The 23,423-nt window shown below is 39.7% G+C and overlaps 2 protein-coding genes across 3 annotated transcripts; both read left to right on the top strand.

Moving 5' to 3' along the window:
- Positions 1 to 287: 287 nt before the first annotated feature.
- On the top strand, positions 288 to 7,127 carry ube2na (ubiquitin-conjugating enzyme E2Na). Its single transcript, XM_044357481.1, has 4 exons — positions 288 to 426; positions 3,992 to 4,238; positions 4,712 to 4,852; positions 5,758 to 7,127. The coding sequence occupies exons 1-4, from the start codon at positions 397 to 399 to the stop codon at positions 5,802 to 5,804; spliced, it is 465 nt and encodes a 154-aa protein (XP_044213416.1). The 5' UTR covers positions 288 to 396; the 3' UTR covers positions 5,805 to 7,127.
- Positions 7,128 to 8,654: 1,527 nt separating this feature from the next.
- Positions 8,655 to 23,015, top strand: nudt4a (nudix (nucleoside diphosphate linked moiety X)-type motif 4a). Of its 2 annotated transcripts, none has more exons than XM_044357328.1 (5): positions 8,655 to 9,194; positions 14,479 to 14,589; positions 17,342 to 17,386; positions 17,615 to 17,702; positions 21,594 to 23,015. In XM_044357328.1, exons 1-5 carry the CDS (start codon positions 9,096 to 9,098, stop codon positions 21,815 to 21,817), a joined length of 567 nt encoding a protein of 188 aa, XP_044213263.1. In that variant the 5' UTR covers positions 8,655 to 9,095; the 3' UTR covers positions 21,818 to 23,015. The 2 variants fall into 2 exon arrangements, with proteins under 2 accessions (XP_044213263.1, XP_044213264.1); XM_044357329.1 differs by lacking the exon at positions 8,655 to 9,194 and adding an exon at positions 13,622 to 13,862.
- The last annotated feature ends 408 nt before the right edge of the window (positions 23,016 to 23,423 follow it).

Genomic DNA, 23,423 nt, shown 5'->3' with positions numbered 1-23,423 from the left:
TTAATAAATTGACAGTCTGTTGAAGTTTCAGGTCTTGTTTAATAGTATAGTATTACATCCTTGGCTTCCAGTTTATTGAATGGTTGGTTTGAGTGTTAAAATAATCCTCAATGTTTGTTTGTTTTTCCAGAATCCTGATGTTTACTGACAATCATAAAATAGATGTTTAGTTGTGTCTTCATTTTTACAAAAATGATCATATTGTTGTCAGCTGTCATGACGCAGAGAGCCCGGAAAACGTGTGTGTGTGTGTGTGTGTGTGTGTGTGTGTGTGTGTGTGTGTGTGTGTGTGTGTGTGTGTGTGTGTGTGTGTGTGTGTGTGTGTGTGTGTGTGTGCTGTCAATGCCAACGACAGAGAGCAGGCAGTGAGAGCCTAAAGCCCGCATTTAAGACAAGATGGCAGGACTGCCCCGCAGGATCATCAAGGTAAACATTTTACCCTTCAAGCAGCAGCGTGTCTGACTTTTCACTGACGGCTCAAACTCAACACACTCAGTCTAAAAACTCCCAAATGCTCCGCTGTTCCGCCCCGGTTCACTGTTTTGTTTGCTAACGTTAGCATCCGGCTCGCTAACGTTAAAGTAACTTCCGTTTCATTTCCGTGCCCAGATACACCGAGACACGGCGGGTTAAAATACATAAAGCTGCGTAAAGAAGAGATCACTTATTCCAAATATACGTTACTTAACAAGAATGTGAGTTTTCCCTTAATTGCTTAAATCTGACTATGAATGGCTGGCTAACCAGGCTAACGATGCTAGCCTGTGCTAGTTTGTTAGCTGTGTTTGTAGTTGAAAGATGAAAACAGGAACACTCGACGAGCCAACACCAGCCGGAAACGCCCAGTATTATACTTTTCTGTTAAGTGAACATAAGATGTGACATTTTTCTATTGTAGTCTTTTCTACGGACTCTGACTGGCCTTTTGATTTCACTGTTTTTAAGTTACTAGCGTTAGCTAGCTGGGAGTTAAAGCTAGTATGATAGTTTAGACGTAACGTGGTGACGTCGTACTACTTAACCAACACAGTAGACTGGTTTGATAGTTGACCTGCAGTCACTTCCAGTGCAGACTTTTGCCGCAGAGCCCCAGACTCTCAGAGGCTGATGTAAGCAGGTTAAAGAGGGTTTGCTAAAGATGCTCTTATTTAATAAGTTTCATCCACTGGCTTTCAACAATGTGATTTATTGTCATAGGTGTTTGACACTAATGTCAGTCTTTTGCTTTTATGAAGATTTGTTTTCTGTTCTCTGCACCACTCAAATGCAAACCCACAATCACATTAAAGATCCCCTCCAGACATGTTTTAAGATGTATGTAAAATACTCTACTTTGAGTAATAATTTGTGTCTGATATGGTTTTTCCACAAAAAAAGGTTCCGTTATCTTTGATGTCTCCTACTTCACTGTAAAGTCCATTCTCAGTGTTTGCGCACTGGAGGCTTCAAGTTTCCACATCACACAAATCGCGCACCCGTTAAAATCAGATTTCCATTGAGCACAGAGAAACCTTCCACTTTCAGCAGATGAATGTGAAAACAGCCTTCCAGTGCCAAACTCTGCACAAATATCATTCTGCACAATGAAGCTCAAACACTCAACTGTAGGAACAAGAAGAAAAACACATTTTTGAGTACATTTACCTGTCGTGACAGTCATAGTATTAAGTGTACGTAGCATTTTATTTCTATGTCTTCTATGTGATTTCACACTGGACTCTAAAGGGGCTCACTGGCTGCCTGTCTGTGTTGTTGTTACATTATCTCATGTTCAGGAGTTAGGTGTTTCAGGTGGGGTTCAAAGTAATGTTTTCATTATTTATTAATACACAGATTATTTCTTAAATTCAGTGATTAATCATTTGGCATATAAAATGTCAGATGCCTAAAGTTCCCAGAGACCAGGGTGATGTGGTGGAACTGCGTTCACTGTCTGACCAGCAGCCACTAATCTTTGACTATTTAATTCATTTAAAATGAATTAAATAGTTAGTATTTAAAGTATTTACAAATACATAATTTAACATCATTATTTCCAGATATTGAAATTACAGCTCATCTGATTTGTAAAGGAATAAGTCTGTGTTGAGATTTATAATTAAAGCATCTAGAAAAATGAAGGAAACACAAGTGTTTTGCACATGTGAAGCTGCACAGGTGAGTGAGTAAACAGACCACAGACTGGTGTTGGTGGGAAAAGGTGGGAATGCTGGGAACAGTACATAGCGGACCGAGCCCTTGAGCCCTCAGAGCGTGTGACTGGAACTGGGAGCCCCTCTCCCGTCTGTGTTTTCACTGCATGGTTTTGTCTGTGGGTTATCTGAAACATTTCAGGAATTTGTCTCGCAGTTGCATTCAGGAAAAAGAGCGTCAAAAACAAGTGGAGGCTTTACGAGCTTTATTTGATGCTATTTTTTTCATACGTAGTCGGTTATGTTGTTTTTATTGTTCTGTTGTTGTCAGCGATGATGGATATACTGCTGTATATGAGGCTCGTGTGCAGTGCGTTCGGACAGGCACAAGGAAAGACAAGGTTTAAACAGATTAAGCCTACCGTGCCTTCCAGAGTTACAGGAAAAGTGTTTGTTGAATATCAGTATTACAGTTGAGTTACTGTAGATTAATGAAGAGTTGAGAATAGTGCAGTATCTAATGTTTGAATAGCAGTGAGCCTGAATGTAGTTTCATTGTTGAAGGCATCTCTCAGGTGTGTCAGTCCAGCATACCACACAAACCATATCAGATACCCGCTCCTCTTTCTCAGTAGAGGTGTGTGTTTCTGTCGGCCACTCAGCTGTCACCGTAAGCTGGGAGTAGCCTTGCTGCAGTGGCTGATGGGTATGGACATAACGGTCTCCTGGTGGTGTGGTGGCTGCGTCAGTGTCACCTCTAAAAGACAGTGACATACTGCACAGAAAGTCTTCAGATTCACAGCAGCACTTAGCCGCTGTTGCCGCCAAAGACACCCTCCTCTCTGTGTTAAAGGATAAATCCAAGCAGACTACAGTCCAGCTTCTCACAGCTTTTTGCAGCTCTGAGGTTTAGGCTGTGGCTGTTATAAACCTTCGAAATTAATACATTTATTAAACAGGATTTACCAATATTGAATTTAAAAAAGGAGAGAGCATTTCCTCCAATAAGATGTGTTTAAAATCACTACAACACTGCCATATGTCGTTTCCAGCAGTATAGTCAATACTCGATACAGATGTAGATGTCTATAAAACACAGCTTTGTTGGTAACTGCCATGATTTATTACCAAGCATTACACTGTCTCCAAGTTTCCGCAATCACTGAAGGAGAAGAGCATAAAATACTTCAACCCACCGTGTCATATAGTTCTATATAGATCTATATGGTTGGTGGATCTTTGCGTGTAAGATGCGGGCTGTCAGTTGCCTTGAGTGGGGAAATAAATGCTTTTGTAAAATAGCAAAAGAGGGAAGTCTGCTCCCTTCAGTCATCACAAAAGCTTTCAGACAGACGGAGAGAGAAAATGTCTTTATCCTTTTACACAATTGGTTAGTAAATGTAACATAAAAACACACCTTTTATGTACTTGTCATTCACAAAAGAAACTTTGTAAATCAATGCAAAGTATCGGCAAAATGTTGATTTTTGGTCCTTGAACTTGTTGAAAGGTGTGTTGCAAAAGAGAGAGACATCAGTTACATCCTACATCCAGCTACAATGAAACGGTAGATGGGATTGCAGATTGGTTTCTCTGGATACCTTGGAGGTCATTAGCTGCCTTTTGTAGTATGACAGGTGCTCTGTGCTGCATCTTCTTTAAAAGTCGAGCCATTTTCCAGTCTGGTAACCCTGTGCAGTTGTATCTCAGCCCTGCCAGAACATCTTGCCCTGCATCCTTCCTTCCACTGATATATTAAACACACATACATCTCTGAACGGGGCCTTATACAGGCAGTGCAGTTTGAGGCACCAACACGTAGTTCATTTCTTCCTTTTTTTTTTGTCTTGATTTACCAGGAAACTCAGCGTTTGCTTGCAGAGCCTGTCCCAGGCATCAAAGCAGAGCCAGACGAAGGCAATGCCCGCTACTTTCACGTGGTCATCGCTGGACCTCAGGACTCACCTTTTGAGGGAGGCACATTTAAACTTGAACTCTTTTTACCAGAGGAATATCCCATGGCAGCTCCTAAAGTACGCTTCATGACCAAAATATATCATCCCAATGTAGACAAGCTGGGAAGAATATGTCTAGACATTTTGAAAGGTAAGTGAGCGCCGCAGTACTCTGACACAATTAATGCTCGGGCACATACAAGCTATTACGTGTGGTGTACAGTGTGTTATTCAAAGGGACAATTGACAGGAAATGTGTCTTTTCCCAAGCAGCTTTACTGGCCAGTTTACACCTTTTCTGTCTTCAGTCTGTTGAGTCAGACTTGTTACTGTAGGAAAGCCTGTATGTATTGTGTCCTGTGATATTTGGCCTGTGAATGAAGTGAGGGATTTGCCAATTTAATCCTGCTCAAAAGATCAAGGGCCTCTTGTGACCTATCACCACCGTCTCTTCACTGCCCCTGCAGCTCAGAATAGATACACCATTCCCTCTATTCCTTTCTCACTCTTTTTTTCCCCCCTTCTTTTCACCACCCTTTTCACTCTGTCGTCCCTTCGCTTTTGTTGGTCTCCTTTTTTCATTTTCTTAGCACCCTCTGTCTTTTTGTTTTCTCCTTTTCTCAGATAAATGGTCGCCAGCTCTGCAGATTCGTACAGTGCTGCTATCAATCCAGGCGTTACTAAGTGCACCGAACCCTGATGATCCCCTAGCGAACGATGTTGCAGAGAAGTGGAAGTCCAGTGAAGCTGAAGCCATAGAGACAGGTGAGAGCTGTGATCTGGCCGGGTTCAAAGGAACATCCACCCCAAACACACACACATACTATACAGCAACAAATCACTGTTTACAAAGTATTTTGCATATGAATTTGTTGCTATGTCTTTATTCACCTATATCATATCCTTATTTTATACTGTATATCTTAGTTACTGGAACATGATGAAACTTTACTCAGAATATTGTTTTCATTGTTTAAAAAAAAAAGTCAATTTCCGAGTGAGTTCTTCCAGTGTCTCTTTCTGAGGCATGTAAGAGGGGTCCCTTGTGGCCATTGGTGGTTATTGTAATAAAACCTAAAACTAAAGCTGCAGACAGCAATAAGGCAACTGAGTTCATGTCTCCCAAATTTGATCATGAAGTGGAAAAAAATGTGATTTATAAATTCCAGCATTTGTTCAAAATTCATTTTCATATCAGGGTTTTTTTTTTTTCAAAAAACAGGTGGCATGTATGGCTGAAACTAATGATTATTTTCATTATAGATTAACCTGCTGATTATTCTTTTGATTAATCAGTTCATCATTTAGTCTATGAAATGTAAAAAAAAATCATGAAAAAATTGGATTCACAGTTTGTTAAGAAGCCACAGCCATATCTTCAATTTGCTTGTTTTGTCCAAAAACTTGAGATATTCTATTCATATTTTATTCAGTTATTCATATATGACAGAGAAAAACAGCATGTTGTCACATATGACATTTTTGGTATTTTTGCTTGAAAAATGACAAAATGAATGAGCTAAAATGACCTATTCGTTTATTTCTGTTGATTGATTAATTGGTTATTTGCTGCAGCTCTAATGGGGACGTCATTTGGGAGCTTCTCCTTCATGCTAACTATGGTTAAGAGTCACTTTGGTAAATGTTGCTTCTCTCTTTTTGCTCTACAGCCAAGTCATGGACCAGGCTTTATGCTGGAAACAAAAATGAAGTGTAGAGCAGCCTAACAAGCGGCGACACAAGTGGAAGACAAGTGTGAACACAAATCCTCATGTTCTGCCAAGACCTCTTCCTACTTCATTTGCATTTAAAGGACACCGTCTCATATATATATATATATATATATATATATATATATATATATATATATATATATATATATATATATATATATATATTATAAACATGAATATATTGTAAAGGAAAAAAAACTGCTGACAATTGATGACAATTGCTGACAATTGGTGATTTAAATGCACATTAGTAATGAAATGACTCGTCTTTGTCCTAATTCACTGCTGTTCAGATGCATGGGCGGAGGTTTTAGATCCACTCACCTGGCTTTCTTCATACATTGATTTTTTGCCAACTGCTGCTTTAACAAGCGTGTAGAGGGCGATAGAGGTCTTACATCCCACATTTTTGGGGGGATGTGTATTTTGGGGGAGGGGGGGCAGAGCAGTGGAGGGGGTGAGGAGGAAAGACTGGCTAGATGTGGTCCATATGGTATACTTTTTATGTTTCTTTTAACTTCTTGTGTCGCTGTTTGTTTATTAAAAGCAGCTAACTACTACTAGCTCACTGTATGTAGACACTCACCTGGAGATGGACCAGAGTTTTGTCCTGTGTAGACGACCAATCAGGACGCACAAACAATCAAAGCCCTACTTCTTCTTTAAGTCACGTCTGGCTTTGTAAAAAAAACAAACTAAAAACCAAACTGAGCCTGCTACTGTCACATTAACTTTTTCAACCACTGCCAGTGTAGACTCGAGGTAGACTTGTCGATGGTGTGGAGAGAGAGTGTGAGGTTCGGGTGGACATTGTGGACCTTTCCCTAGTTTTAGTACATATGTTTTATGACCATATCCAGTCTTCTATATGTGACTCTTTCTTGCTATTGTCATACTAACCACTCTGCTTTTTCCCTGTGTCATCACAGTCTAATGCTACAGTGGTTTACCTTCCTCCAATTGCATTTATTTCACATAGCAAGGGTTATACTTGAGCTATCGGTTATTTTGATGACGTGAGGGGGTTGGGTTGGGGTGGGGTGGGGTGGGGGGGGGCTGAGGGACATGTGTAAGAGAAGATGCTGAGTTTTGGCAGGATCAAATCAAACTCCCAAAAGATCATTGAAGGCTTCGACTCTCGACTGTCAGCGTGTCTTTGGCTGAAAAGTCTGTATTCAGTTCACTGTTTGTAAATTCATTCTTTCTAATAATCTGGGGGAGGAAATGTTTTCCTGCTCTCAGACTGCTATGAAACAGTCCACCTGCATACTTTTTTGTTCTGTAAATAAAATCTGTTGATTAATAAATCGTTTCTCGGGCGTGATTCTTGATGGGATACGTATGATACCGCTGTTGATGTACTATATGCTAAAAGAAAATCATTTAATATGTTTGTACAGCTGGCTAGTCAGATACAGTCTGATAATGCTCATGACCAACGCCAGTGGTGAAAATAGTTACTTCTTTACTCTAAGTAGGGCTGCATATAAGGATTTTTTGCAGTATTTGGTATTTTTAGAACAAACCATGAATTGAGAAAATAATCTGAGTAATCAATAATTAAAATAATCGCTAATTGCTAGCACTGTCTCAAAATTGCTTGTTTTGTTGACCAACAGTCCAAAAGACATTCAATTTACTGTCATATAAGACAACGAAAAGCATCAAATCCTCACGCTGGAGAAGTTGGAACCAAGTAATGTTTGACATTTTTGCTTTAAAAAAATCACTCATGATTAATTCATTATCAAAATAGTTGCTGATTAATTTTCTGCCGACTGACTCACTGTTTCAGCTCTGAAAGTATCAATATTACCATATAAATGTACTTAATAGAATAAGTCCCCCATTCAAAATTCTATGTAAGTGAAAATACAGAAGTATTATCAGCAAAATAACTGCCACATAATATATGGTATAATGTATTACAATAGTGAATTATTATTGGTGTGTTAAAATGTAAGCAGCATTTCAATGTAGGTGATTGAAGTGTGGCTAATTTAAAGTATTTTACAAACTGTCACCTCAACAGGTGTCACTTATTTAGCCAAATTAGACCTTCTCTCACGACTGTGGGCATGCGCATATGGACTGATCTCTTAGTCCTGTCATTTTGGAAGCAGTCTACATTTAAAGTTGAACATCAAGTTAATCACTGAGTGCCATTTTTAAACAGCTCGCCTCCTTCCACTAGAGGGAGACCCTGAGCTTTCTAACTTTCATACTTAGTACATTATCTGGCTTTATTTACCTCACTAACACTGCTGTAACCAGACCGTTTGACTCCACTGGACGTGTTTCAAAATTGACGTGACGTGTTTTGTTTATTTGACCTTTCTTTCTTTCTTTCTTGGGGCTATTATCGGGCAATCATGAAAATCCAAATGCGACTGGTGAAGAAAATGTGTTTTTTTCAAACTGGGTTAAGGCAAAAACAAGGCGTAGGCTATGCAACAACAACCAATGGCCAATAAATTGATTTAAAAACCTACAAGCACGAGGCGGCGCATTTATTCCATTCACTCCACTTTTAAAGTCTGTAGTACAATAATACAAATGAGCTGCAAGGGTCAAAGTCGAAGTTTATTTATTTGTTTTGGGTAATTTGTTTCTTGTTCTATTTCTGTTAATGTGACTTAAAAAAAATAATTTCACTAGAGGGATCACAAAAATATTCTTTAAACACTCATTTCTGAAATAAAACGTTAGCTCAAACAATTTTAAAATGAAAACGAAAAGCCTCTTTAATCATTTCTCAAGAGCGCTTGAAAACAACTCAAGCAAATTCCGCGAAAAGCGCTCACGCACGCGACGCTTGTGACGATTTGGCTCATTAACGTCGCAGTTAATGATGAGCACGAGCCTCAGTGTGCAGTCAGCCTGTTGCGCAGCTCTTAGGTCAGTCAGCTGGGTCGCAGCTCACCGCCCGCAGATGTGAGTTTGTTGAATCATGCGTGTTGACAGCGGCCACTAAACCAACATGGTAGCTACAATATACGAGCGTGCAGATGCGGTCTGATATGGTCTCACATCCAGGGAATGAATGAACCGAGTACAAACTGTTTAATTGGGACTATTTGAAGAAGATAACTACTGCGGGGGATCCGCTGCTCTGCTCCTGCTCTGCTCCTGCTCTGCTTTCTCTCTCTCTCTCTCTCTCTCCCTCTCTCTCTCTCTATCTCGGACGGACTTTTAGTGTCTGGTTGAATCCAGGTTCTCGCTTTTCTTGCAACACTTTTTGACGTTTCCTGCCTCTCGACTATTGGGGAATATATATGATGAAGTTTAAGCCCAACCAGACCAGGACGTACGACGGCGAAGGGTTCAAAAGAAGAGCGGCGTGTTTGTGTTTCAAAAACGAGAAAGAGGACGAGGTAAGACGTGTTCGTCGACGGCTGTGGGTGGTTGTTGAACTGTTTGCAGTGGTCGTCGCTGGGACCTTTTAACAAGCTGTATTTTTGACATACCTAGTCCCAGTTCACCCACTGGAAGCTATCCTGCTTTAACTGTTTAAGTTAACAAACCTCATTAGTTTATCCGTGCACGCACGTGTGTGATGTCTTCAGGTCTTTAGGTGAACATTACTTGGCTGCAGGGCCAAATATTTGACCTATTAAACTACAGGAGGTCTTACAAGCTGGCACCCAGCAGGAGACCATCATTTTCATTTCCTGTCCAAGAGGAAATCCAGATAACTGCCTCAAGAGTTGTGCCACTGTAAATCTATTCCAGCATAATTCAGAAGGATTGTGTCTATTTCCAGTAACAGCCTTGCATGCTCAATGAGAAGAGTGTATTAAATGATATTTTGCTTCCACAAATAAACTTCTCATCTCGTCTAATATCACATGTGATTATAAACTTTAGTGCCACCAGTCACATGTGGAACACCTCAGCCTGTAAATACCACTTGTCATTATAAAATCTTGCTTCTACATTCACTCACAACTTATGCTGTCATCAGCTGATGTTGTCACTGTACTTGGGCATTTCCATACTGTGATCACCAGTGTGCTGGTAAGACCTGCACCCTGTTTCTGGTGCAATTCTGAAAATTTCCCATTTTCAGTCTAGTTTTGTTGTTGTTGCTTGTTTTGAACTGTAGAAAATAGGTGCATCAGAGTTCTTTAACCTTTGCCACCTTAATTCATATTTAGTCTGTATTAAGTTACAGGTTGTAAAGTAAAATTAGCATTATAATAATACATTCATATGTACAGCACAGTTCATACAAGTGCAACTCAAAGTGCTTTACATCACTGCTGCAACGTTTACTCGATTAGTTGCTAACTTTTAAATGAATCGCCAACTATTTTGATAATCGATTAATCATTTTGAGGCATTTTTAAGAAGAAAATTGCCAAATTCTCTGATTCCAGTTTCTCAAATGGGAACATTTGTTGTGGACTGCTGGTTGGGACAAAACAAGACATTTCAGGTTGCATCTTGGGTTTTGGGAAACAGTGATTGAAACCTTTCACAATCTTCTGACATTTTATAGAACTAATCAATTAATCGATAATGAAAATAATTGTTAGTTGCAGCTCTAAATATTACGTCAGTAACATTGGCAGGACTCACACCCACTCAAGATTGCTTAATGCTGAATAAAATATCAAACCTGAAATGTTACCGCACATACGAATATCAAACGTAACATGCCACCTCACAGGGACATGTGGATATTTAAAGAATGAAAAGGCTGCCAGCACAGTTGAAAGTTTGAATCTAACGGAGGCAGATCCTAACACGAGCTCATAAAATCAGCACATAAAGAGAACAGATTTTTCATTTGATGCTGCTGAATTAAAGGGGGGGTTTAGTAAAAGTTAAGAGTGAGTCAATATGGAAGTGGCGATATAGTGGGGGGGCGAGGGCAGGGGTGTTCTAGATCACAACATGTCTGCCTAGTGACGGCAGCCCCTCTCAGGACCACATGCGATAGGGGGAGTGGGGTCGTAGGGGGCTGAGGGGCGGAGAAGGGGTTGAGTGTCACACTGTGTGCTAAACACCAAGTGACCTATCAGCTGCAATTTATAGAAACAAGGTGCAGGCACTTGCTGTCCCCTGACAGATTCGCTTTCCTGCTCCTCGTGCTCCCACCCTCTCCCCTTCCCCTTCTCTCTCTCTCTCTTTCTGTCACTCTTCCTCAGTGTCTCTCTCTCTCTCCTGTCAGAGTGCTGACGTGCTAAAATCACTTTGATTATTGTTGATTGCACTGGAGGATTATGCAGTGGTGTCACATCACACACCAAGCTGATCCTGTTCTTCATTGCTACTGTCTTCGCTTTGATTGCATGTGTCACAGTTTATGTGTTAAACTATCCATCCAGTCTGCATGCCAGGTTTACAGCCACTTCCTCCATGTCAGCTGCAGACACAGATCTGCAGAAAAGTGCTGGACAGGATGACTTAACATGTGTTTGTACTTGAAAAATCATGTCATTCTGGCACCAAATATGTTACGTTTAGTCTTTATGTAATGAAACCAGCAGTAACTGACATGTCATAAATGTTTCCAGTGGGGCCTGACCGATACTGGATTTTTGGGGCGATACTGATATTAGGAAGTAAAAAAATTCTGATATCAATATATCAGCTGATAATCTTATACATACAAAATATATACATAAACACACGTTTTGTAATGATCCCTAAAATGTGGTTATCAAACACTTGTGACAAAGATATGTAATGGAGGCATGATATTTTACAGTTTAATGATAAACTTTATTGTATAAAATGACATCAGTGCACTGAAACAGTGAACTTCACTAATAATTATAAAAAACTATAAATTAAAATAACACAACAAAAAAAACATGTACATATATTAAACTTGAATTAAGAAAAAGGATCAAATATACATAAAATGCTGCCTGTATAACTTTTAAAAATTAAAAAATATTGGCGCATATCAGACAACATATGCGCTGATACCGATATATCTACAATAGACCAATATTGGCTGACTGATATATCGGTCGGGCTCTAGTTTCAACCACTACATCTTACAATAGAATGCAAAACCACAACGGATTCCAAAATTACCATCAAAATAAGAAAGAAAACATTAATCTTCCTTTTTTTTTAATGAATTGTTCATTTAAATGATGGAAAATTTCACCTTAAAATGATCCAGAGCCGAAGGTGACGTATTCAGATCGCTTGTTTTGTCCAACCAACAGTCCAAAACCCAAAGATATGCAGTTTACTGTCACATAACGAAAAGAAAGACATCAACATCTTTATACTTTAGAAGCTAATGTTTTTGTATTTTTTGCTTCAGAAATCACTGAAAACATGAATCAATTATCAAACTAGTTGCAGAGTAATTTTCTGTTGATCATCTAATTGACGAATCCTTTCAGTTCTAATCACATCTGACTACAGCTGGGCAATATGGTGAAATCAGCATCACAGGCTAATGTATGTAGAAATAAATTATTTAATTGGTGTTCAGTGCAATTAACTGTATTCCACTGTTATGTATTACGCAGGACAAAGTCACACATATACAAGAACTAGACAAAATTTAAAAAATCTAAAAGAAATTGAACCTCCATTACGTTTCTGCTTTTGCTTGGTGTGAGTTTTAATATCTGTCTGCAGTATTTTAGCTGGATTGTGATCAGGTGTTTATCACTGTAAAGCTGATGTGGGGCTCTTCCTCACTGAGCTCGCACGGAGGTGAGCTGTTGGGGTCATTAACCTCCTCCGCTAAGCTCTTTTGTTTTCATGCCGAAAGACAACTGCTGATCCAGTGGTTTTTGAAAAGCCTTTTGGCTGCGGGCGTGTGCGCGCGAGCAGCTGCGTACGTGCGAGTGCCTACGTGTTTCACATGGCGTTTGTGTGTAATTGCGCATGCATGTGTGTGCGTTGTGTGCATTTGTGTCAGTAAGACAGCTGCCAGTGTTTCTACAATCCGCAGGATCCTGCACAGGTAGTCCATGGGGCAGGGACTCAAATGCTGCTCTCTTCTTCTGCAGCTGTTAACTTGCCAACTCATCATCATTCATTACACGGCAAACTCTTTACAACACATTAATGTTACATACAGTGTAACAATCCTGGTGGAGACTAAATAAATTATTGTGCTAGGTTAGCAATTAATGCCGGAGGGTGCAATATTGCTTCAAGAGATGCATTCTTTTGCATCGTTTGGCGTTAACATTTCCCTTTTTTTTGCATAATTGTCCAAAGCTTTAACCATTCTAATCATAATCAGTGAACCATGAACTAATGTCCTTTTATGTCTTCCATGTTTTCATATGGCACTATAAAGAAAAGTAGGGTGGTGACTCAGGTTCAGGATTCAGGTCATGGAAAGTGATATCACTTGTACCATCTAGCATGGCCTGTTATCCATACATAAATATTGACAGAGTTGCCAGTGTTTTGAAACCAGTCATATGGTCTCCAGAGAGATTGTTAATGCAGGAACAGAGACAGAGAGTTTTGTCAAACCCACATGCATTTAAACATTTATATCAATGATCCAAAGCAAGTAAACAGGCCAACAGGAGCTCTTTGTGAGTTTTCAGTGTTAGTCGCATAGCGGCTGATTCTTAACGAGGACGGTGTTGGTGACGGGATAAGCTCGGCTAACGGTGACGCTGTCAGAATAGTATTTGTATGTAGTTCTTTCTGAATGTGATGGAGCCCCTGTGATTTCTTGAGGGTTTTATCTTACACTTGACCTGGTTACAGAATGAGTTACCGCCAAATGTCAAACAGCCTGAAGTTTCACTCATCGCAGTCATTTCTGTGCAATCAAGACCAGCTTCGACGGCAGTGAAGATGTTATCGTTATTGCTCCTCACAAATCTGCCGTGCTTCCACTATCGGATCTCAGCAGGAATGTAGGCACATCTTAATGTTAGGAAACTTCTGTTGAACAGTCGTGTTTGTTTAGGGTTTAAAATATGCAAAGAGCAGATTTCTTTTTTTTGTGCTGGTTTTTAATCAGCCTTTGATGTCAAGAGATCCGGTTGAGGGTTTTCCAGTGCAGGAGAATGGATTGGCAACACGTCACGTACCAGGTTAGCTGAAGGCCGAATTCAGAAGGTATTCACACGTGAACTTAATGTGAGTCAATGTGATGCCAGATAGGGTGTAAGGTCAACTGACTTTATCTCCAGAGGAGCACCGTGCTCAAAAAAGACCAAACTGCATGTGTTTGAGGTCAGTTAAACATAGTATGCGGCTTTAATTTAGACTTTCGGATTCCTCTGCTGATCATCAGGTTTTATCACTTCTTAAGTTTAAATGTTTTATTATTATCAATCTTTTTAAAAATAATGAATCATTAATAAGAATATTTTGGGGGATTATTGGTGCTTTTAACATCTAACAGGCTGATAAATGGAAAGTTACTCTCATTCACTTATTTTAATTACGTGGCGAGTGTGACCCATCCACACCACGCTCGTGTCGCATTAAATAAACTAATCGAACGACTGACACGACATGTAAGTTGTTCTATACACTTCCTGCTGAATGAACAACTCCACACCCAGCTGCCACCAGACACCGGTAGTGGTGACGAGCTCTAAATGTGGGCATGCCGTTGCCGTGTTTTTGGCACCCTGAAATCAAGATACCTGAGACCTGACCAAGTCCTCTGTCTCTCTCTCTCTCTCTCTCTCTTCCGGGCAGGTGCTACTGGTGAGCAGCAGTCGACATCCAGACCAATGGATTGTGCCAGGAGGAGGAATGGAGCCTGAGGAGGAGCCCTGTGGGGCTGCTGTCAGAGAGGTGTATGAAGAGGTGAGCTCTTTATCTTAACACACACAGTTACACACATACACACACAGATATAGGTTAATAGGTTTGTGGTACTTTTCCAAAGCATACTGTATGTACTTTTGTGTAATATTGCAGGTGAAAGTAGGAACTTCATTGTTGATGGTGGGAACTTCCAACACGTGAGTTGTGAGAGTCAGCTGATGAACAACACTGCACTTACAAGCTATGTTGTCATAAAATGAAACTGGAAGATAAACAATAAGCATACATCAACATTGAAGTATTGTGAACTAGGTCAAATTCATGTGTTCAGAAGGTCTTGGGTGTGGAAACCGACTCCCAAAGCCTCAGATGTTGGAATTTACCCAAAGGCACGTAAACGTATCATCATGACAATTTTTCAAAAACCTCTGCCCGGCCCTGCATAGCTATGTACTGATAACGTTGACAAAAAAAGCAAAAAAAACAAAGCAGGGTAATTCAATGATTTGTAACCTTGCTGAAGCATATTTCAAGTAGATTCTTAAACTAAAACCAAAAGCAATCTTGAAAAACCGAAATCTGAGATGTTGTGGTATGTGTTGGAAAACAAAATGAATGCAGTTAAAGCAGGTTAAACCACAGTTAGGAACCATTAATCTTACTTTTTTTTTACTGCAAATTCTAAAACTATTGATGTATATAACTATTAATTGTGAGAGGCACAAAAACTAATTATCATGAACAGAAGGTAAGTACAGCAGCAATTCTTGGATTGTAATGTCATCAGTGTTCACAGTATGAGATGCTCCCACTTTTTTTTTTTTACGAGCAGGATCCAGATGAGGGTTTGAAATATTTGGCAGTGATGCATAAATAGCCAGTTAATTGTTCTGTGGTTTAGTACCGGGGTTGCTGGTAGTTGGCCAGAGTGTTGTGAGGGGAGTGAGCTGTGAGTTTCTGCCTCGGATAGTAGTGTGCTGACAGCTTTGAAGTATGGCAGTGACATTTGGGAAGGGTCTCCAGTTACCCACATCCTGTGCCTCCCAGACCAGACATGTACCTGAATATAGATGAGCTGCAAACAAACTACTGCTTCAAGCTAACAATTCAAATTGCTATGTTTCAATACCCTGCTGTCAAGGTCAACACATCGACGTCATGGATCCACATGATCGTTTTAATTAGTGCAAATGTGAGATTTCTCTCACATTTGAGCCTGTTTGAGGCTATTTCTATGTTTCATCAATATGTCTTACAGTATGTGTATAATCACTTCAGCAAAATTATATACTGTTTTGACAAAAGTTTGGGAGAAAATTGCTACACACATACTTTACAGACAGTAGTTTACCAATGAGACACTACATACTAATTCTAAGCAGGTTTTGAGTGTGTTGTGTGTTCACACTAGAAGTATGCTCAAAAAAAGCCAGTATGAATACTAAAAAGCTCTTGATTTTTGTATGTGCTGTTGATGTACGCTATTGTGTCACAATGTAATGCACAAAGGAAATGTGGGAGCTGTCCACAGCTGCACAAATGCATAAAATAAATTTCAAATTCTGGTGAAACAGCTCCAGAATCATCTTGGGAAAAAAAAAGAAGAAAAAAACTCTTTAGATAGATATTTGGATCTTAACCGGCAGTGAAATTAAAAAAACTGCAGTTTGGATGGTGTGCAATGATGTATGAATTTTATAATTTCCTGCTAATTTCTTGTATACTAATTTCAAAAACATTATACTATAAAGTTGAAGCATGTACTATGGAATTGGGACACAACAATAGTCTCTGTCTGTTGTGGGGTTCCAGACACCCTAACTGATCCCAGCAGCTCTAAAACGAGAGGCCAACTTTTGAAATATGCCACACAGCAAGGGTCAAAAGTGCTAAACAAAGCCCTGAACTCCTGGAATGCTTCTATTTGTCTCCCAGCCAGCAACAGGGATCATTTTGATTTTGAAAAAGTTGGTGATACATGCCACCGGTGTCCTCTGCTTGGAGCACGGTCCACAAACTGCATAGCTTCACTGACTCACACTAATGCTGCGGTTCAAAAACTTTTTTTTTTTTATGACCCCTTAATACAAAACACTTTACTCATCCCAGGGTGCATGTCTATTTGTTCTGTTCAACTGAGGAGGGATTTACGCCTCACAGACTGTTTAATTTGAACAATTTTAGTGGCCTGAATGAAAGCTGAGTGAAAATTTAAACAAAATTTTGTGTAGCTGGTTTATTTTTAACTGATTTCCTTCTCTGGTAATCCTCTTGCGACCCTTTGGATTCAACTTGTGGCTTCTCGCGGGTCCTGAACCCCAGGTTGGGAACCACTGCTCTAGGAAACGTGAGTTGATGATGTTTCACCAGCTATATCCAGTGGCCACCCTCCTCTAAAGTAAATTTGTAACGAACTGTGCATAAGCAGAAATTGATCTTGACTCGTGCCCTCTGTGCTGTCGCCCCGTCGTCCCGTTATTCAGACTATGTTTAGGTCTACCTGGTCATGTCCGCTCTGCCGTCTCACAGGCACGTGGCAATGCTAGGATGGCACCCAGCCTCGGGGTTTCCCATCCCACATGAGACAAATGTTCGACATGCATACACATTTGAACAGAGACATGCTGTTCCTCATACCAGGTCATGCGTTGTTGTTGTTGTGTTGCAGCTCAATGACAATACCATACAGCTTCGTCATTATTATCCCACAAGACGATGTTCAGTACTGTGTGGTAACTCAAATGTAAAAGTTTTGAATGACTCCTGATAAGTTTTCTTTCTGCGTGCACAGGCTGGTGTGAAGGGAAAGCTTGGCAGACTACTCGGGATTTTTGAGGTAAGCTTGTAAAACTGTCATGAAAAATTGTAATGAATTCTCACATGATATACAATACATTATCTAACAATCATGTATCAACCCTAATATCATACTGAGGATGCCTTTATGTGCCAGTCTTCAGAGACAGTACAGTTAATCACAGTTTACACATCTCTTGATGCGACAGCTTTACATGCATTGCATTGACACAGTTTATAGCTGTAACGTAAATCTAAACCTTTGCAGCACAATCAAGACAGGAAGCACCGGACGTATGTCTATATCCTCATAGTGACGGAGACACTGGAAGACTGGGAGGACTCTGTCAACATAGGTATGCCTCTATATTTTGTTCACTCTCTCACCATATTGCTGATAGTTACACATGAATGATGCAGGTATTTATCCAGAGGAAATACCTGCATCATGGAAGGAAAAAAAGCTTTTTACAACAAAGACTTAATACACGCCTTTAAAATAAAGATGTCAGATGTCACACAAATCATACATTTTCAGGAGCAAGCCTGCTAATTGTTTGTTTTGAAGATTTGGGGTCCTCCAAGTCAATGGTTCCCAATACTTTTGGCGTGTTAGCCCTTTAAATGCGACCCCTTGTCACAAGATATGGACTTGCAGTTCACCCAAAGAATGATCCCCCCGCCCCCCCCTTCTCAGATAGATTTACACAGATCATAATATTTCTGTGCACAATTTTAAGGGCGTACAGGAATTCGAATGAAAATTTAATTTTTTTTTAAACATTTTGAATTATTAAAGGTTTTCCATTTGTCGATCAAAGTTCAGAAGATTGTATCTTAGTGTCAGTAAACAACAACCATCAAATTCATAGGCCATTAGTTTCTCCAATTCTTTGATTAGGCATAATGTTGCATAAAACATTAAGAAGTGTGTAGAAATACTCAAAGTGGATCGTAGCTACTTAGGTCATTATTATTTTGCCTAATGTTGCCTTTTGATAAGGATAATTTATGGGCATGCCAAAAAAAAAAAAAATTACCAGTAGTAGTTTTGAGTGTGAAAAATGTGAAAAATCAAATGCTTCTCCTGGGATTGCGTAATTCAAGTCTTTAAATATTTCTAACTGGTCTGGAAAAAAAGTGGTCGTGACCATTTACTCCCTTCACCCACAGAAATAGAGTTCAGCTTGTTCACAAGGGGGAGGAATGTTTGCTGTGCCCAGTTGTTTTCCAGTTACCGTCACTCACCACAGCCCCCCTCCGTACTTGTCCTCTCTTGCCCTGCGCGAGGGCTGCAAATGAGCGGAAAGGGCTCGGCAATACTGGTTTAATTTACTCTCCCTACTCTGCTGAAAGGCCAGCGGTGGTGTGCTTCAGGGTGTCAACATAAAGTGGGTGAATCCTCCCCTCTCACACCACCCTCTTATTATCACAGGCCACGTTGAAATCCTTAACCGACTGCTCTGGAATTGAGCAGGAGGAGATAATGGGTTGGAAGTAAAGTATAAATAACTCACAGCTGACAGTTTACTGGACAGATCGTTTTATGGAGGATGCTGTATTTGGAAAGTTTGGTGACAGGAAGGCTTCATAAACACTAACTGAAGTAGGTCAGGAATGCCAGTTTCCACTCTAACTTTAGTACTGAAGCATGTGTTGCACAGTTTATTCCTGAATATGTTGTATAATATTGTGGTTTAGCAAATTCAGGCTATTTTTCCTGTTGAGCAATCTAACTCGCACCTCAGACAGCTCGGATAAAGAGCTTTAGTAAAGAATGTTGGGGGGCCTCAGAATCAAATAATATCCTGACTGAGAAGTGACCCTAATAAAGTAGAGTTACACATTACCTTTCATCTGGGTTATATAACATGTTGTGATTGAGCAACATGTATATTTTTCAATACCACCGCCAAAGTGGAGCCCCCTGCTCACACTACCTCACATGCTTTTCATTCATTGGCTGGACTAGATGAGGGGGGTTGGGTTTGTGTGTGGCTCGGAGCATCAGGAGAATTGAAAACGCCTGTGGATCAGAGGATGCCGAGAAGTGGCCTGAGCATCGGCTGATGAACTGGCGCGGTGTCTGACTCCCCCTCGTTATTCTGTTGCTTGTTTTTTTTTTTTCTTTTGATTCTCACCTACTCTGAAGAAGTCCAGATGAAACGGCATTTCCGAGTGAAACAAGATAGACAGGCGGGACATAACGTTGAGAGGAATTTGATTTGAACCTTGAAAAGTGTAATAATGAATCCTAACTCTGTGCCGCTAAAAGCTGAAGATTGATTGATGGGTGGATGTCATGATATTATTGGTTGAAACTGGTTGGTTCAAGCCTTTGTAAGTCATATTTTGTTTTACAGGAGGAAAAACATGATTGGATTTTGATATAAGTTTATAAAGATATATATATTGTTAAATAGGTGCACAATATGACCGGGGATGTGATCTAAAAGGGTTAAAAAGGGATTTTTCATTTCATCTCAACTTTAATAAAACCTGAATGCTGAGCTAGATTGGCGAGGCCGTGTATCACTTTGGGCTTGCCGTCGAAACAGTGCGTTGGAGGAAGCAGCAGGTCGGGGCCCCGGCGTGCTTTGGATCGTCAGAGTCTGGTAAGCCCACATCCCTGCTCCTCCATTTGGTCCAGCCTAAATCCCACACACTGCTTTCCACCAACATCTCACATTTATGTGTCCAGTCTGGGTACATAACAGTTTTAAATGTGGAGTTTTATTTTACACAAACAAATGTGTTTATAGTCAGCATTTCTTACCTTAACGTCACCTTGAGATTTCCTTCTTCATAAAACGTTTGCAAAGCAGATTTTAAAAAAAATGTTTTGAAATATATTATAATATTATTAAATACTTTGTTTCATTTCCATATCAGTCTTCTTCTTCTCAGGCTTTTGTCAGCACATTGCTATACTTTTTGGTCCATTACTGTCACCAACTGTCCATCAGTGGTGTTGCATGAAAGTAGCGGCTCAAAGTGTATTGTGTCACCACAAGCTAGTGTGGACACATCGTTGTTTGTGTGTACAAACTACAAACTAATTGGGGAAACTACGCTACTAGAAGTCACACTCCAGTGGGTACCTTTTTTTAAAAAAAGAAAAGTTTCAGATCAGGTTTGTATCAGTTAAAGCATATGTTTGGTGAACAATTCAACTTTGAAAAATATGATCTTTAATGTAAATTTGGTTGGGAGTATGTTAGAAATGATTTGTTGCATTTAGCCATGTGGCTATACCAGCTTGTAAGACTTAATGAAGAGCTAGATTTATGGTGTGTCTTTACAAGCTCAGTTTAACTGTTATTATGTAGTATTTATACAAATTGTTGGAAATTATATCAGAATTTGATTTTTATTTGTTTGTTCTTTTGGCTCGGTTGATGTATTTTAATTTAACCAAAAGATGGTGCCATAATATGTAAAGCAAACACAGGTGACGATGCAGGTTACACAGATGATGACTTGATTACCAATGATGTGATTATCCAATAGGATGCCTTGTATTGTTTGGAAATGTATAAAAAGTGGTTTTCAACCCAGCATTCTTGTTTGTCCCCTGATGAAGACACAGGTCGAAACGTTGGGCTTTTGATTCAGTGCAGTGCTGTTGAAATAAAAGAAACTGAAGAAACGAACAAGTCTATGTGCGATCCTCCTCCTTCAACCAAACAATTCAACTTGGAAAAATATGATTTTTTTTGTAAATTTGGTTGGGAGTATATGAGAAATGATTTGTTGCGTTTAGCCTCGTGGCTATACAAGCTGCTAGGAAGCTGTAACGCATACCGAGTTTCATCGATTGCAGACCCCAAAGAAAGGATGTGAGCCTCACCTCAAACCTGGTGACTCATCTCTCACAGTGTGGATTTCCTCAAGCTGAGTGGTGGAAGTGGACCTCGCCGTCTTCTTGCATCGCTAGCCATGCACTGACGGTTCATTCAGGTTGACATATAAACACAGACAGAAACCAAATACTTCAAGGATGAGAATTATCATTCACTGTCCATCAATTCAACATTTTTTTACCTCCCTCTACAAACTCATATTAGATAAGACCCATCATCTTCTTGATCTTCTGCAACCAATTGATAGGAAAATGACAACCATGTTAGCAAGATATTCTACTGAAGTGTGATTTAGCAACCTCCACATGTTAATCAGAGAAAGCCAGATGTCGAACCACTTGCTCTTTTCCTTTTCTCTGATATATATATTTTATTTATCCACAGGAAGGAAGCGTAAGTGGTTCAAGGTTGACGAAGCCACCAGGGTGCTGCAGAGCCACAAGCCTGACCATGCAGAATACCTACGCAGACTCAAGAACACCTGTAATCCCACCTGCAGTCCGGTCTGTAGCTCGACTAATGGCAACACCCTGGGCTCCCAAGTGACGGACAACAACACACCTCATTACGTTTGCTCCACACAGGCCTCGGATCTAGTCAACAGATAGGATCATCACTGGCAGCAAGCAGTTCTTTTAAGAGGACTCCAGGATGGATATATCACCTGAAACAGACATCTGGATTAATTACATTACTAACAAAGACTCTTAATATGTACAGTATGGACTCCCTGAAGCTGATTTGAAACCAGTTTTTAGTGGGCTTGAAGAGTGCCAAAATGTTTTCCTAGTATATTTCCGATTTTATATGTATATTTTTTAACAACCATCACCAGCTGATAGAGCAAATGTGTCCCTTTAAAGTTCTCTGCTTTAGATGGATTTTTTTTCCGTGGGCTGCTTATGCGATGGAAAGGTCATTTCTAGTCTTACATGCTGAGTAATATTTGATTGGCAGTGCACACAGTGTTTGGGTGGTTTTCCTGGAGGCCAGTACTGGGAAGTGTTGGCTCTTAGAGGAAATCATATCCTTACAGTCACGCAGTGCCAAATCATGTCCATCTGCAAGATGTCTTGAAAAGCTCCATGTGTATGAATATTTTATTACCGTTAAGTTTTTTTTTTATGAATTGTTATGACACTTTCTGGGTGTGTGGAGTAAAACTAATGTCGTCTCACCACAACTTGAGTCGTGTGAGGTATTTATGCTGAAGAGAGCTGGGTTTACTTAGATATTACCACCTTACAAGTACACACAGTATCATCTCTATTCAGTAGTATTAGAAAACGCTGTACTTGTACTAGGATTAGGATTAGGAGAATATCTGCAAACCAGTAACCATGGTGATGCTGCCTTGAACATCTTTTTATTTGTCCAGACAATCAATGCTCCAAGGCTTATTGTTTAATTGAGCAAATTATTTTGACACACATACAAGAAACAATATCTGAAGAAACTATTATTATTATTATTATTATTATTATTATTAATAATAATAATAATAATAATAATGACAAATGTGAAGTCCTGTTGATGTCTGAGAGGACAATAAGGTGGCCTTGGTTTTGTAGAAGAGCTCCAGTGTGTCATGCTTTTGTCTGACTCTTCTAAGTGCCTTCACGAACACAGAAGTTAATTGTGTTAAGTCTGTGAACACCGAACAGCATTGACTGGAAGCAGTACAAGCCTTACACACACTGCATTGTACCCACTGTATTATAGTGTATTTCTCAGCTTCTGTTAGATTTGAACAATATAATGTACAAAGAACCTTGGGTTTGTTGTTACATTTGAATGTACAATATTTAGTGTTCATCGACTGAATTTATTTATTTATGTTTCATAGGGAAAAATCCCCCCTCCCATCATGAACAGGAAACTATGACAGGAAGTCATGGTCATGTGGGTAGGTCTGGACTGTTTTATCAGCACCCCAGAAAGAGAGAGAGTGCAAATGATGTGATAATTTCAGTTTATTGACTATCATAGGGTCTCGTAATTTAGCAGCATTGGAAAGATAAGTGAATAACTCTTTTTTTTTTTTTTTTTTTTTTTTTTTCTATTTGTGCATGTATGACTGGAATATTCTGCTGTGCACCATCATGTTGTATATATTACAATAAATATAACATTTCAATACAAAAAAAAAAAAAAACTCCAGCAGTGAAATCAGTGTGAAGTTGGATATTCAACAGACATTCAGTTTGAAAGACC

This window comes from Thunnus albacares, chromosome 7 (genome assembly GCF_914725855.1).
Source record: "Thunnus albacares chromosome 7, fThuAlb1.1, whole genome shotgun sequence".
Lineage (NCBI taxonomy): Eukaryota > Metazoa > Chordata > Actinopteri > Scombriformes > Scombridae > Thunnus > Thunnus albacares.
The sequence above is the reverse complement of the archived record's forward strand: the minus strand, read 5'-3'. Positions and strand labels throughout refer to the sequence as shown.